The sequence below is a fragment of the Elephantulus edwardii genome, unplaced genomic scaffold (genome assembly GCF_000299155.1).
Source record: "Elephantulus edwardii isolate Elephantulus edwardi_28Jun2011 unplaced genomic scaffold, EleEdw1.0 scaffold00137, whole genome shotgun sequence".
In the NCBI taxonomy this organism is placed as follows: Eukaryota; Metazoa; Chordata; class Mammalia; order Macroscelidea; family Macroscelididae; genus Elephantulus; species Elephantulus edwardii.
The window spans coordinates 4,801,670-4,816,405 of NW_006399887.1; the positions used below are offsets into that span (position 1 = coordinate 4,801,670).

Consider the following 14,736-nt stretch of genomic DNA (forward strand, 5'->3'; position numbering starts at 1 on the left):
CCTGATGCTGCCAATTGGTCCAGTGGTGAGAATCTTTGTCTTCTTGACATTGAGCCTCAGTCCATACTGAAGGCTGCAGTCCTTGACCCTCCGCAGCAAGTGCATGAGGTCCTCCTCAGTTTCAGCAAGCAGGGTTGTGTCATCTGCATAACGCAGATTGTTAATAGATATTCCACCAATCCTGGTGCCACAATTCTCCTCATAGAGCCCAGCCTCCTTGTTGTTGTATATGCCATCAAGTTGCCTGTGACTCCTAATGACCCTCTGAAGCCTGCCCTGTTCTAAGCCAATCTCACAGATTCCTGTTGTCCAGTTACTGTTATCAATCCATCTCATCTGGGGTCCTCCTGTCTTCTACTGTCCCTCCACCCTTCCAAGCATGATGTCCTTCTCCAAGGATCTGTCCCTCCTGGCCACATGCCCAAAGTATGTGAGATGGAGCTTCAAAATCCTAGCCTCCAAGGAGAAACTTGTTTTCATCCTCTCCGAGACCAACCTATTTATTATAACCAGTGTTTTCTTCGGGGGTGAGGATGGTGAGATTGTGGTTAGATGTCAAGAGGAAAGAGTCCCTGGAAAGGACAGAAGGCTTGAAACGGCAGAGTATCAGCAAAGGAGAACATGAATTAACACAATGACTATAATAATGAGTTTAAGCATGGAGGAGATTGTGAGGATGACTTAGGATTGGGTAAGGTCTTGATCTGGTTTACTATGTTGTTGTTGTTCTTAGGTGCTGTTGAGTCAAGAACTCTAGACTAAAATGACTCTGAGACTAAGATCAGAACAACTGACCAGAACCTTGTCGTATCCCATGCCATCCTCACAATTTCTGACACATTCAAGCCCATTGCCTTAGTCATCAGTTTAACCTACCTCTTTCACTGCCCTTCCACCTTTCCAAGCATGATGTCTCTCTCCAAGGAATAACCTCTCCTAGCAACATGCACAAAGTATGAAAGATGAAGTTTCATCATCCTTGCCTCCAGAGAACACACTGGCTGCACCTTCTTGAAGATATATCTGTTTGTTTTATTGACAGTCCATGCGGTATTATTTAGTACTCCTCCAACACCATCGTTCAAAGGAATCAATTCTTTTTCTGTCATTCTTAGTCATTGTTTGGATCTCAGATGTGACTGAAAAGACCCTGACCTGAATCAGACACATCATAGTCCTCAAACTATCATCATTATTCCTCCATAATTTGGAGTGGTCTGTAACTGCAGACTTTCCCACTGCAATGCATCTCCTGACTTCCTGACTGCTGGTACCAAGGATATTCGTTAACTGTGGATCCAACTAAGATGAAGTTGTTGACAGTTTCAATCTTTTCTCCATCTATCATGATGTTGCCTATAGATCTAGTGGTAAGAATCTTTGTTTTCTTGACATTGATATGCAATTCATATCAAAGGCTGTGCAAGTGTTTCAAGTCCTCTTCACTTTCAGCAAGCAAGGTTGTGCCATTTGCACAATGCAGTTTAGGAGTCTCCCTCCAATTCTGATGTCACTCTCCTCTTCATAAAGTCCAGCTTCTTGTATAATTTGTCTAGCATAGAACTTGAATAAGTATGAAGAGAGAATACAACTATGACACACTCCCTTTCTAATTTTAAACCATGTAGAGTTCACTTAGGTTGGAAGGAGGAGTGGCATCCACTTCCGTAATAGCTTGCCTCCAGAAACCCTATGAACCTGGAGAGAAGATAAAGAGACACACAAGCGTTGAGGACTAGCCTTCATAGGGTCACTATGAATCGCCTGTGACTCAACAGCACTTAACAACAACAACAACAGTGCTCACTTGCACTATTTGCACAACATCCTCCTGGTCCAGGTTTTGGATGAGCACAATTGAGTGCTCTGGGATTTCTATTCTTCTCAGTGTTAGCCATAACCTGTTATAACCCACACAGTCAAATGCCTTTGCATAGTAAATGAAGCACAATAGGTAGTCTTTTGATATTCTTTACTTTCACCCAGGATCCATATGACATCAGCAATGATATCCTTGGTGCCATGGCCTCTTCTAAATCCTACTTGAACTTCTTGCATTTCCCTTTCTAGGTACTGTTGTAGCCATTTTTAAATGATCTTCAGCAGTATTTTGCTTGCATGAGATATTAATAATATTGTTTGATAGTTCCAAATTCAGCTGGATCACTTTTCTCGAGAAAGGGAACAAATATGGATCTCTTACAATCCATTGACCAGATAGCTGTCCTTCAAATTTCCTAGCATAGATTGATGAGCACATCGAGGGATGCATCTGTTAACTGAAACAAGTCAATTGGCATCCCATCAATTCCTTGGGCCTCATGTTTTTATCAAAGCCTTCAATAGAGCTTCCACTTCCTTCTTCATTATCATTGGCTCCTGCTACTATGGTTGTTGTTGTTATGTGCCATCAAGTCACTTGCAACGCATAGCGACCCTATGTACAACAGCTCTAAATCCTGCTCTATCCTTTGTCAGTATTATTGTCTCTGACACGCCTATCCCTGTTACCCCAGTGATGGAATCAATCCATTCAGCAAGGGTCTTCCTATTCTGTGCTGTCCCTCCACCCTCCCAAGCATGACGCCCTTCTACAGTGACTGATCCCGCCTTGCAACATGTCCAAAGTATGTCAGATGGAGCTTCAGAATTCTTGCCTCCAAGAAGCAGCCTGGCTTGACCCTTTCCAGAACGAACTTGTTTGTTCTCCTAGCAGCCCATGGTATATTCAATACTCTTCTTCAGCACCAAAGCTCAAAGGCATTGCCTCTTCTTCTATCATTTCTAGTCATTGTCCAGCTCTCTGATGCATAGCAAGTAACTGCAAAGACCATGGCCTGTGTCAGGCACACCATAGTCTCCAGACTGACATTCTTGCTCCTCAGTCAGTACCTTAGAGAGGTCTCTGACAGCAGACTTTCCCAATGCAATCAGTCTTTTAATTTCCTAGCTGCTGGTATGAAGATTGTTGATTGTAGAGGCAAGCAAATTGAAGCTGTTAACAATCTCAATCTCTTCATCATCCATCATGATGCTGCCAATTGGCCCAGTGGTTAGAATCTCTATTTTCTTGGTGTTGAGCTTCAATCCATAGTGAAGGCTGCAGTCCCTGACCCTTTGCAGCAAGCACTCAAGTCCTCCTCAGTTTCAGCAAGCAGGGTTGTGTCATCTGCATAATGCAGATTGTTGATGCGTCTACCTCCAATCCTGATGCCACACTTCTCCTCATAGAGCCCAGCCTCCAGGACACTTCCTAAAATTTTTCAGTCAGTTCTTTTTTGATACAGTGATTCTCACCACTGGACCTATAGGCAACATCAGGATAGATGGAAAAAAGATTGAAACCATCAATTATTTATCTTTATTTGGATCCACAATCAACACACTTGGTTTCAGCCAAGTGTTCCAGTCAGGAGACATATTATATTGAAAGAGTTTGCAGTCAGGGATCTTTCCAAATTATTGGTACAACTAAGGTGTGCCTGATTCAGGTCATAGTCTTAACAATTACTTGCTGAGCATCTGAGAACTGGAGAATGCATAAGGATGATAGATGAAGAATTGATGCTATGAGTTGCGGTGTTGGAGAAGAGTATTGACTATGGCATTGGTTGCCGAAAGAATAAATAGATATATTCTGAGAATGTAAAGCCAGAGCGCTTCTTGGAGGCAAAGCTTCATCTCACTTATTTTGGGCACTTTGTTAGGAGAGGCTACTTCTTGGAGAAGAACATCATGCATGGAAAGGCAGAGGGCTAGTGAACAAGAGAAAAACCCTCAACAAGATGGAATGACCCGGTGACTACTGCAATGGACTCTAGTATGTCAGAAATTATAAAGATGGCACAGAACAGGGCAGGGTTCAGTTCTGTTTTCCATAGGGTGACTATGCATCATACTTGACTTGATGGCACCTAAGAACAACAATTACTTAAATAGTGTCTTGGAGGAAGTGTAACCAGGATGCTCCATAGAGGCAAAGATAGTGAAACTTCAACTCATGTGCTTTGGAACTGTCAGGAGAAGGCCTGTCCTTGGGAAAAGACATCATTCTAAGAGAGAGAGAGAGAGAATGAATATCTCCAAGTGTGCTACAATGAGAAGGCACATTTCAGAGATTCTGAGGATGGTGCAGGACAAGTCAAAGATCATATCTATTGTTCATAAGATCACTGAGTTGTAAATGACTTGAAAAAGCCTAACAATCATGGCTACCACCACTAGATTTATGTAGGTTTATACTTATTTTTTTATAGCTGAATTGCATTGGGAAAGTCAGCTGTGATGGACCTCTAAAGAGTACTGAAGAGCAATGACACCAGGCTGGAGACTAAGGTGCACCTGATCCAGGCTATAGTCTTCGCAATTACGTGCTATGCATCAGAGAGTTGAACAGTGAACAGGGATGACAGAAAGAGAATTGATGCCTTTGAGCTGTGGTCCTGGAGAAGGGTGTTGACTATACCATGGATTGTTAGGAGAACAAACAGGTTTGTCCTGGAGAGGGTGAAGCCAGAGTGCTCCTTGGAGTCAAGGATTCTGAAGCTTTGTCTGGCATACTTTGGGCATGTTGCAAGGAGGAACTGGTCCTTGGAGAGGGGCATCATGTTTGGGAAAGTGGAGGGATGGCGTAGGAGAGGAAGACATTTGATGAGATGGATCAATTCTGTGACTGGAGTGGTGGGAATGAGTGTGTTTGAGATGGAGAGGTTGGTTCAGAATAGAACGGCGTTTAGGGCTCTTGTACATAGGGTTGCTATGAGTAGCAAGTGACTCAATGGCACACAACAACAACAACAACAACAACAACAACAACACTACTTATTTCTTTATAGCCTTTAGCCCTGATTTTAAAGTTGTTGCTTCCTCTACGACTTTTCAAGAATAGTCAGACAGAACTTACCATTATCCTTCTCTAAAATCAGTATCAAGAATCTCACATTAAAGGAGAAAAGGTGGGCATTGCAGCTGAGAACTAGCAGTGGACAAGAACAGCAGGACTGCAGTACATCCCATGAGAATGTAGTGGACGGTGAATGTGGCTAGTGGAGCTCTCTGCACCCTACAGGTGAAGGTTGCCACTCCCACTAGCAATGCCATCTTGTGGACGGCATGCTTCTGGAGGATAAAGACTTGATCATTACGCACCAGACTCACTCCACGGGGCCTCTTGACATGCACCTCAGACTTCTCGGAAAATATGAAACTAAAAATATAAAATTCATCGCTGTTGAGTTGGGTGGTGGCTATAAATCACAGAGATTGGTGATTACTCATTCCTCATTGTGGCTGATAGATTTGAACTGACAGACACTTGACAAAAAGGCCTGGTGACAACATCAAGATCTGATTCTAAAGAGGGAAATTCCTTATTTCTTGAGTATTTGGGATGCAATTTTGTATTTGGTATCAGTCTTTGCTAGATTTCTCCAGTGTCTCCCACAGTTTTGACTTCCTTTGGATCGATCCCTACTCACACATAGCCCACACAATCATTCCCTCTTGAATCAATCTATTTGTACCTGGGAAGCATTGTGACAAAACTACAATCGATCTAGGCTCCATAAAGGGTCTCAGAGGTGGCTAACTTACAGCCAGTTGTTGTGCAACAATCTATCTTTCAAGACTCTAAATACTATCTCAAGTTTCAAACAGTGCCTGGGGGTTTTATGAATCCATAGTCTTTATCACCTTGGAGGTTAAAATCCTCCTAATGTCTAGATTTGGTATCGGCCCTCATATAAAAAGATGTTTCAGTACAGTTAGTGGAAAAATAAATCAAGACAAAGCAAGCACATCTGGTGCTTCGGTACAGATGCCCCTTGACGTGACTGGCCAGTCAAGGCTATCAAAAGTAATGTGTAATAAATGAACAGTGCCACTCTATGCTCCAGGGCACCAAGTCAAGTCCCAAAGATTCCTCAATGAAAATGGGCTGGGGCCAGAACACACAGGTTGTTTAAATTCAACCATTGCAAGCATCTGAAAGGAAAGGGAAGATCACCCAACCATCACACTAACAACAGAACAATCTAGTATTTTCTCTTTCATTGAATTTAACCAGTGGGCAGCATTTTAAAGTACCACATGGGTTGAGTTATAAACTTACATAAGGAAGATGACACAACTGAAAAGATGAAGTCATGCATTTGCTCTGTGAGCAGAACATTGCTAGGCCCCAAGTTTTAGAAGAGAATGAGAAAGGTCTGAATCAGAAGCTCTAAACAATTACAGGGATGAATATGCTATAAAATGTTATTATTCTATTACCCTCAGCTCAACCTCCTTGCCATCAAGTTGGAACTGACTCTTTCAGAGTCTGTACATCTCAAGCAGGAGATTGACCATCTTTTCCCACTGGACCTTCTGATGGATTCGAACCACTCACCTTTGGGTAGGCAGCACAACTCTCTTACCAATTATGATTTCATAGATATATGCACTATTTACTATTATTATTCTACTGTTATGCCACATAAATGTGAAGAGGTTTGTAAACTCTTAGTCATAACACTTGTCTTAGTTATCAAGCACTTCTATAACAGAAGTACTACAAGTAGGATAGCTTTAACTAAATCATTTTCTCACAGTGAAAGCTAGAAGTTAAAACTCAGGGCACCAGCTCTAGGGAGAGGATTTTTATATATGGTGGCTCTGAGGGAAGGTCTTTGTCTCCTGGATCCTTGGTTTTACATATATCTCTCCACATCTCTGTTATACTGCTTTTCTTATTTTAACATCCTTTATAGCTTAAAAAAGACTGATTAAAAATGTACCTAACATTAGTCCTGCCTTGCAATATAACCGACAACCAATTCCTGTGTGGGTTATAACCACAGGCAGAGAGGTTAGAATTTACAGGATATATTTTTGGGAGACACAATTCAATACATAACATTTCTTTGAAGATTTTTCTCTGTCTGATGTTATAATGTGGTTCAGAAAGAATGTCAGCAGCTGATGTAAAAAGCATGCTTTTAAATGCCTTTATTTTTAAACATGCTTAATATGAAAGTGATGAGAATAGTAGCACAGTCTGGGACAGATGCTAAAATGGGTTATAGTACAAGTACGAGTTGTGTCACTTCAGTTCTAACTCACGCTGTTTGCATGTGTGTCATCGTAGAACTGAACCCCATAGGGTTCTCGCAGGCTGTGTTTTTCAGAAGTTAGTCACCAGAACTTTTTTTTGTGTCATCTTTGAGTAGAATCAAACTTCCAGTGCTATAGACATTCTCTTTTTCCTACATATTTTTAATATATAAGATTTGTAGAATACATCGTGATATAAAATTCAGTATGTTGTGTAGTCTCCAAGATCTCATCTTTAATGGAGAAAACCTCAAGCAGTCATACATTAAAGAATTATCTATTTTTTATGCAGTCTGAAAGGATCAGAGTTCTAGTACCTATCTTCAGAAGACTTACAGAGCAAAAAGAGAGATGGAAGTTGAAAAGTAATTACAGACATAAATGTACATTTATTATTATGATAAATTCTGTGAGAAAAAAAAAGCCCAAGATGATATCTGGGATATCAGATAAAAACCAGGAATAGAAGTGCCAGGTAAAGCTTTTACTAAAGAGGAACACTTATGATGAGAACTAATGCAGTGGAGAGTTGAGAGTCTAGTATGACTGCCAATTTCACTAGTTAAAAAAAATAAAAAACCTGCTATCCTCAATCTAACACATTTTTAAAAAATTCTATGGTTTGTATTTGTTTTCTTTTAAAGTTTCAATTCTTTCCTGTAATTTCTTGTCTTCATTCATTATATCAATATTTTCTTGTGACTTGCTTGATTATTTTTTTACTTTGAGCTAATTAAAAATTCACAGAAGCTTCAAAATAGCACAGAAACATTTTATATACTGTTAATGCAGTTTCTCTATTGATTACAGTGTCCATACCTATTGTACAATATCAAAATCAGGACACTGACATTGAGAAAAACAGTGAGTATAGTTAAATGGCACTTTACTACATGGATTATTGTTAGGTGCTGTTGAGTCAAGAATGACTCATAATGATCCTATGAACAATGGATTTGAACTTTGTCTTATCCCGTGTCATCCTTATCATTTCTGACTTATTTGAGCCCATTGCTGTAGTTACTGTGTCAATCCATGTTGTTGAGGGTCTTCGTCTCTTTCATCAACACTGCTTCTTTCCAAGCATGATGTCCCCGTTTCCTAGGATTGTTGATGTTGTGTACCATGGAGTTGTAACTGACTCATAACTGACCCTCCAGCAGGTTCTCAGAGGCAGTAAACAGTTTTGGGAGTAGATGCTCATCTTTTCCCCACAGAGCAGCTGATGGATTTGAACTGCATACTTTTGGTTTGGCAGCAAAACTTTTAACCACTAAGCAACCAGAGCTCCCTGTTTCCAAAGAATTGTCTTTCCTAACATCTCCAAAATAACTGAGACAAAACTTTGTAACTTTTCCCTCCATAGAGCATTTTGGCTGCACTATCACTAAGGCATATCTGTTTGTTATTTTGGCAATTCATGGGATATTCAGTACTATTCCCTAAAAGCACAGCTCAAAGGCATCAATTATTCTGTAATCTACTCATGTATTCTTATGCATGTATGTTGATGCTGTTCAGTACTGTCAGGTCAAAACTGAGCAGAGCTGACCCTCTAGAAGGTTTTCAGGGGCAGTAAATCACATGGGAGGAGATTGCCTGTCTTTCTCCTGTGGAGCAGCTGGTGGATTCAAACTATGTGCCTTCAGGATTATGTAATCACCACTACAGTCAAAATGTAGAACTATTTCTTCACTTCAAATTTCTTTCTTGTGCTATTCCTATATACTCAATCACATCCATACTCCCCAAGTCACCATCCCTACTTCCTGGCAGCCACATTTGTCTTCATATTTATAATTTCTGAGGATATTATTTAAAAATGTCAAAAATCATTATTATCTAGTTGAAACCAACTCATACCTGACCATTCACTAGGCTTATGAGACTGTAAATCACACAAGAAGAGAATGCCCATCTTTCTCTCAAGGTACCACTGGTGGATTCAAATGACCAGAAAGGTACAGCATTTGAATTAGCTACCTTTGAACTACATCACTAGTATTTTGTTGTTGTGATGTGTCATTTGATCACCTGTGACTCATATTGACCCCTATGTACAATAGTGCTGAACCTTGCCCTATCCTGAGCCAGTCTCGCCAACTCCAACACAACCTCCATTACACCAGTCACTGTGTCAATCCAGCTCACTCAGGGTCTTCCTCTCTTCTGCGGTCCCTTCACCCTTCTAAGCATGATGTCCTTCTCTAAGGACTGGTTTCTCCGGGCCACATGTCCAAAGTATGTGATACAGAGCTTCAAAATCCTTGTCTCCAAGGAGAAACTTGGTTTCACCCTCTCCAAAACAGACTTATTTGTTTTCTTGGAAGTCCATGGTATGTTTAATACTCTTCTTCCAGGACCAAAAGCATCAATTCTTCTTCTGTCATCCTTAATTATTGTCCATCTCTCTGATGTATAGCAAGCAATTCCAAAGGCCATGGCCTTAATCAGGTGGATCATAGCCTCCAGACTAACATTGCTGCTTTTTAGCAACTTTGGAGAGGTCCCTGACAGCAGACTTTCCCAGAGCACCTTATCTTTTGTTTTCCTAACTTCTGGTATTAAGAGTGTTGATTGTGGAGTTGAGCAAGCTGAAATTGTTAACAATAATCTCAATCTCTTTTCCATTTTTCATGGTGCTGCCAATTAGGTTAGTGGTGAGAATCTTTGTCTTTTCATGTGGAGCCTCAATCCATATTGAATATTATAGTCTTAGATTTTCTGCCACTTCAGGTCCTTCTCAGTTTCAGCAAGCAAGGTTGTATCATCTGCCACATTCCTCCTCATATGTCCAGTCCTCTGATAATCTTTTCCACATACAGATTGAACAAGTATGGAGGACATATTCCTGACACCCTCCTTTCCTGATTTTGAACCACGCAGAGTTTCCTTGCTCTATTCTGACAACTACTTTCTGGTCCAAGTATAAGTTTCACATGAGAACAATCAAGTGTTCTGGGATTCTCATTCTTTTCAAGGTTAGCCACAATTTGTTGTGATTCATGAAGTCAAATGTCTTTGCATAGTCAATGAAACACAGGTAGACATTCCTCTGGTACTCTGCTTATCAGCCAAGACCCATCTGGTGATAATGTCTCTGTTGCCATGTCCTCTTCTAAACCGGGCCTATATTTCTGGTAGTTCTCTGTCAATGTACTGCTCCAGCCATTTTTGCATAATCTTCAGCAGGACTTTGCTTGCATGTGATATTGTTTGATAACTTCCACATTCTGTCAGGCCATTATTTTTGGGAATGGAAACAAATATGGATCTTTTCCAGTCAGCTGGCCAGGCTGTGGTCTGCTAGATTTCCTTGTGCACCTCCAGGACAGCATCTGTGTAAAAATATGTAAATTGGTATTCCATAACTCCTGGGGACTTGATTTTTGCCAATTCCTTCAGAGCAGCTTGAACTTCCTTCTTTGTCACCATTACTTCTTGATCATATATTGTTTCACGAAAGCCTTCTGAGTTAGCCAATTTCTTTTGGTACAGTGACTCTGTGTACTCCTTTTATCTTCTTTTAATCCTTCCTGGATCATTCAATATTCTTCCCATAGCACCCTTAAGTATTATGACTCAAGAATTTAATTTGTTCTTTAGCTCCTTCAGCTTAAGACATTTCCAGCAAATTCAGCACTTTTCATTATAATACTTTGTTTTGTCTTCTCAAGATGTCCTTTGAAATATTCTGTTTAACTCCTTAGCTTCTGGATTTCTTCCCTTTGCTTTGGCTTCTCAGCACTCTAGCACAATATTTAGATTCTTGACTCAGTTTCCATCTCAGTCTTTTATCCCTCCTCTGTCTTTGCCATGACCTTTGGCTTTCTTCATGAATCATATTCTTGATATCCTACCAGTGCTCATCTGGTCTTTGTTCATTAGTTTCAGGGCCTCAAACATATTCCTGAGGTGATTTTTAATTCAGGCAGAATAGACTCAAGGCCAAATATTGTTTCTTGTGGATTTAATTTTCTTTAGCTTCAGTTTGAACTTGTGTATGTGTAGTTGATGATCTGTTTCACAGTCAGCACCTGACCTAGTTTTCACAGCTGATATTGAGCTTCTCTAGTGATTCTTTCCACAGATACAGTCCATCTGATTCCTATGTGTACCATCTGGTAAAGTCCATGTGTATAATTGCTGTTTATGTTTCTTACAAAAGGTATTTGCAATGAATAAATCATTGATTTATGCATCAGAGAGCTGGACAATGGTTAAGGATGACAGAAGAGGAATCGATGCCTTCAAGTTGTGGTGCTGGAGAAGAGTCTTGAACGTACCATGAACCACCAAGAAAACAAATATGAGAGGGTGAAATCAAATTTCTCCTTGGAGGCTTGAAGTCTGAAGTTCCTTTGCACATACTTTGGGCATGCAGCCAGGAGGGACTGGTCTTTGGACAAAAGATATCATGCTTGGAAGGGCGGAAGGACAGAACAGGATAGGAAGACTCTGGATGAGACAGATTAATAAAGTAACTGGGGAAATGGGGGTAGGTGTGTAGAGTCAGTGAGACTGGTTCAGGATACGGCAGGCTTCAGAGCTCTTGTACATAGGGTTGCTATGAGTTGCAGGCAACTCGATGGCACATAACAACAGCAGCAAATAATTGACTGCACAAAATTCTATCATTCTATCTCCTCATTTCTGTCACCAAGTCCATTCTTTCTGACTAGTGATCATTCTTCCCTGTTTGTAACCGTTGCATTCCAATAGTCCATTATTATTAATGCATCTTGGTTGCATGTTTGATCGATTTCCAATTGTAAAAATTGGTAGACATCATCTATTTCCTCCCTGTCAGCTCTTGATGGTGTATATATTTGAATTACAGTGGTATTATTCAGATTTTCTTGTATGAGTATAGATACTATCCTTTCACCAACAACATTGTATTTCAAGATGGATCTAGAAATCACCTTTTCCACTATGAGTTCAAGCCTGTTTTTCCTCATCTTTTGATCTCCAGCTTAGTAGATCGTATGACTCAAAATGTCACATGCCAAGCAGTCTCATTTTGTCAATGCCTGGTATGTCAGTATATACACATTCCATTTCCTTAGCTTAGTTTAGGGATGGCATGGTTAACTGTTTCTCATCACTTAGAGCTCTCAGGTCAAATAGTATTTATTCAGAAAGGTCTACTTGTTCACTTGATCATCCTGCTCCCTTAATTTGCCCCAAGTAATTTTCTTTCCCATTGACTTATTTCACTTTCTTATAGCATCTATCAACACCTAAAATTATCCTTTTTATATTTGTGTGCTTATTAATGATGTCCCTATATTAATATATAAGCTCTGTAAGAAGGAACTTATTTGTCTGTCTTATTGAGAGCAGTATCTTAAAAGCCCTAAACCACGCCTACATAAATGAATATTTGAGTTTCGAACCTGTGTGCCATTTTGAAAATAGTTTTGTTGCTTTTGGTATTTCAATGCACACAACTTTATATTTATTTCAGTGAAAAATAGCACAGGAGTGTAGGCTACTTTTTAAAAAAGAATAAGCAGATCATCAATTTAAATTACCAAATGAGACTACAGCTCACAAGATGTACTAGAAAAAAGCAAAAGAAATACTAACAATGCCTTGTTAATAAAGATTGCAGCTAACATTAATGAGTACTTTCCATTTCCCAACTTCTGTTGCAAGTAATAGAACCTTTTGCTCATCTAGTCCTTAGAACAATTTTGTGAAATAAGTATAACATAATATAATTAATATAATATGATATAATAATCTTCATTTTTATTGGAAGTCTAAAGACACTGAGTTCAGAGGTTAGGTAGGGAGTTACAAAGGTTAACTTGCCTGGAGTAATAAAGACGAAGTCTAGAGCTAAGATCAAACTCAAATACTTTGATTCTAGTTTCTGACTTTTACCATATTCCCTCATTATCACTTAGTAAACTTAGAGTATTTTTACATTTATTATCTTTTTTGTTTGCTAGTAGATCTGACATTCTTTTGCATATAAGATTTTTTTGCTTCTTTTATTTAAATTACGCATATTTCCACCCCCCACTTTCCTACTTTGAGATTATGTTTCATACAATCATTTCCATACATTGTGTTTCATAAACTTAATCACCATTACCAGGTTTTTTCAGGTCCCTGCTAGATCTTTCCAATTTCTTTTACTCCCTCCCTGCACCCACCAAATGTGCAACCCTGTAATTTTGGCCCTTCCCATCCTCACCTCTCTGCTCCCATCTGTTGGATCCCCATACACATTTTACTAGTTATCCTTCTATTTTTTGCAATAATAGTCTTATTCAGTAACTGTACTTTTGAGACTGAATTAGTTCATTCAGCATAATGCTCTCCAGTCTCTCCTCTACAGCAACAAGGATGACTCAGAGAAGGAAACCAAGAAAACAATACCATTTGCAATAGACAACCAAAATTTGAGTTTCTTGGGAATGAACCTAACTAGAGACAAGAAAAATCTATACAAAGAAAACTACAGAACACTTCTGTGAGAAAAAATAAAAGACTTAAATAAATGGGAAAATGTTCCTTGTTCATGGATAGGAAGACTCAATATAGAAAAAAATGACAATCCTACCAAAAGTCATCTACATGTTCAGCTCAATCCCAATACAGATACCAAATTTATTTTTCAAGGAGATATTTTGCATATAGATTAATGAATAGTTCAGAACAAAGAATAACAGACTTAGGGTTGAGGTCCAGGCTTAATATGCCAATAATCTATGCAACTCCTAACTGACTATTTAAATCTTTACTCTCAAACTGTATAATGAATAGTTTAACAGCAGCAAGACATCCAGTGCTCTCAGAGCAGAGCTGTGAGTTTATCTTTAATAAGGTTGAGTTAAGAGCTTGGAAAGCTCAAACATTAATCTTTTTAAATGTCCCTTATAACTGTCCTTGGAGATTCACAGGTAATATTGTTAGAAATATTTAATACATTACCTGGACTTTATTCATCTCAAGTTTGTTCTTCTCATTTGCACTCTGGTCTTGTTTGCTAGCTCCCTTTTTCTGGGGGCCTTTCCCGAAGAAGATGTAATTTACAAAGGCATATTCCAGCAGAGCCAAGAACACAAATACAAAGCAGCCCATTAGATAAATATCAATTGCTTTGACATAAGGGATCTTTGGCAAGGTCTCCCTGAGATGAGTGCTGATGGTTGTCATTGTCAGCACTGTGGTGATTCCTGTGAAAGAGAAAGACAAGGCTTAAGCTGAAGGTGTCCGTCTTTTTTTTTTTTTAGGTGTCCGTCTTAAGGACAACTATTTTTGTCTCCTTGGGGTTTTTAAAGGATGGCAGTAACGTGATAAGCCATTGGTAAAGTAGAACAGAGATATTTTGAAAGATATAATGGCAACTTATATACATAGTCCATTAAGGAATTGGAAGCTGGTATGTACGGTTAGTGGAAGATTGTAAAACAATTACTTTTTTAACACACACACACACACAGACACCACAACACATACAGACACACAGAGAGACACATACACAGAGCAAACACACACAGACGCTCACACAGAGACACACAGACAGACAGACACACAGAAGCAGAGACACAGACAGACAGAAACACACACACAGACAGAGATACACAGACACGCAGACACAGACAGACACAAAGACACACACACACA

General features: G+C 39.5%; 1 protein-coding gene across 4 annotated transcripts in view; it reads right to left on the reverse strand.

Annotated features, from left to right (window-relative positions):
- GABRB1 (gamma-aminobutyric acid (GABA) A receptor, beta 1) overlaps nucleotides 1–14,736 on the reverse strand; it is an 878,739-nt gene that overhangs the window by 25,859 nt on the left and 838,144 nt on the right. For 2 of the 4 annotated variants that reach the window (XM_006894164.1, XM_006894167.1), the window contains one exon: nucleotides 14,041–14,285. In XM_006894164.1, coding sequence (XP_006894226.1) covers nucleotides 14,041–14,285 — 245 coding nt within the window. The remainder of the gene's footprint in view (nucleotides 1–14,040; nucleotides 14,286–14,736) is intronic. The other 2 variants (XM_006894166.1, XM_006894165.1) reach the window with 1 other exon arrangement.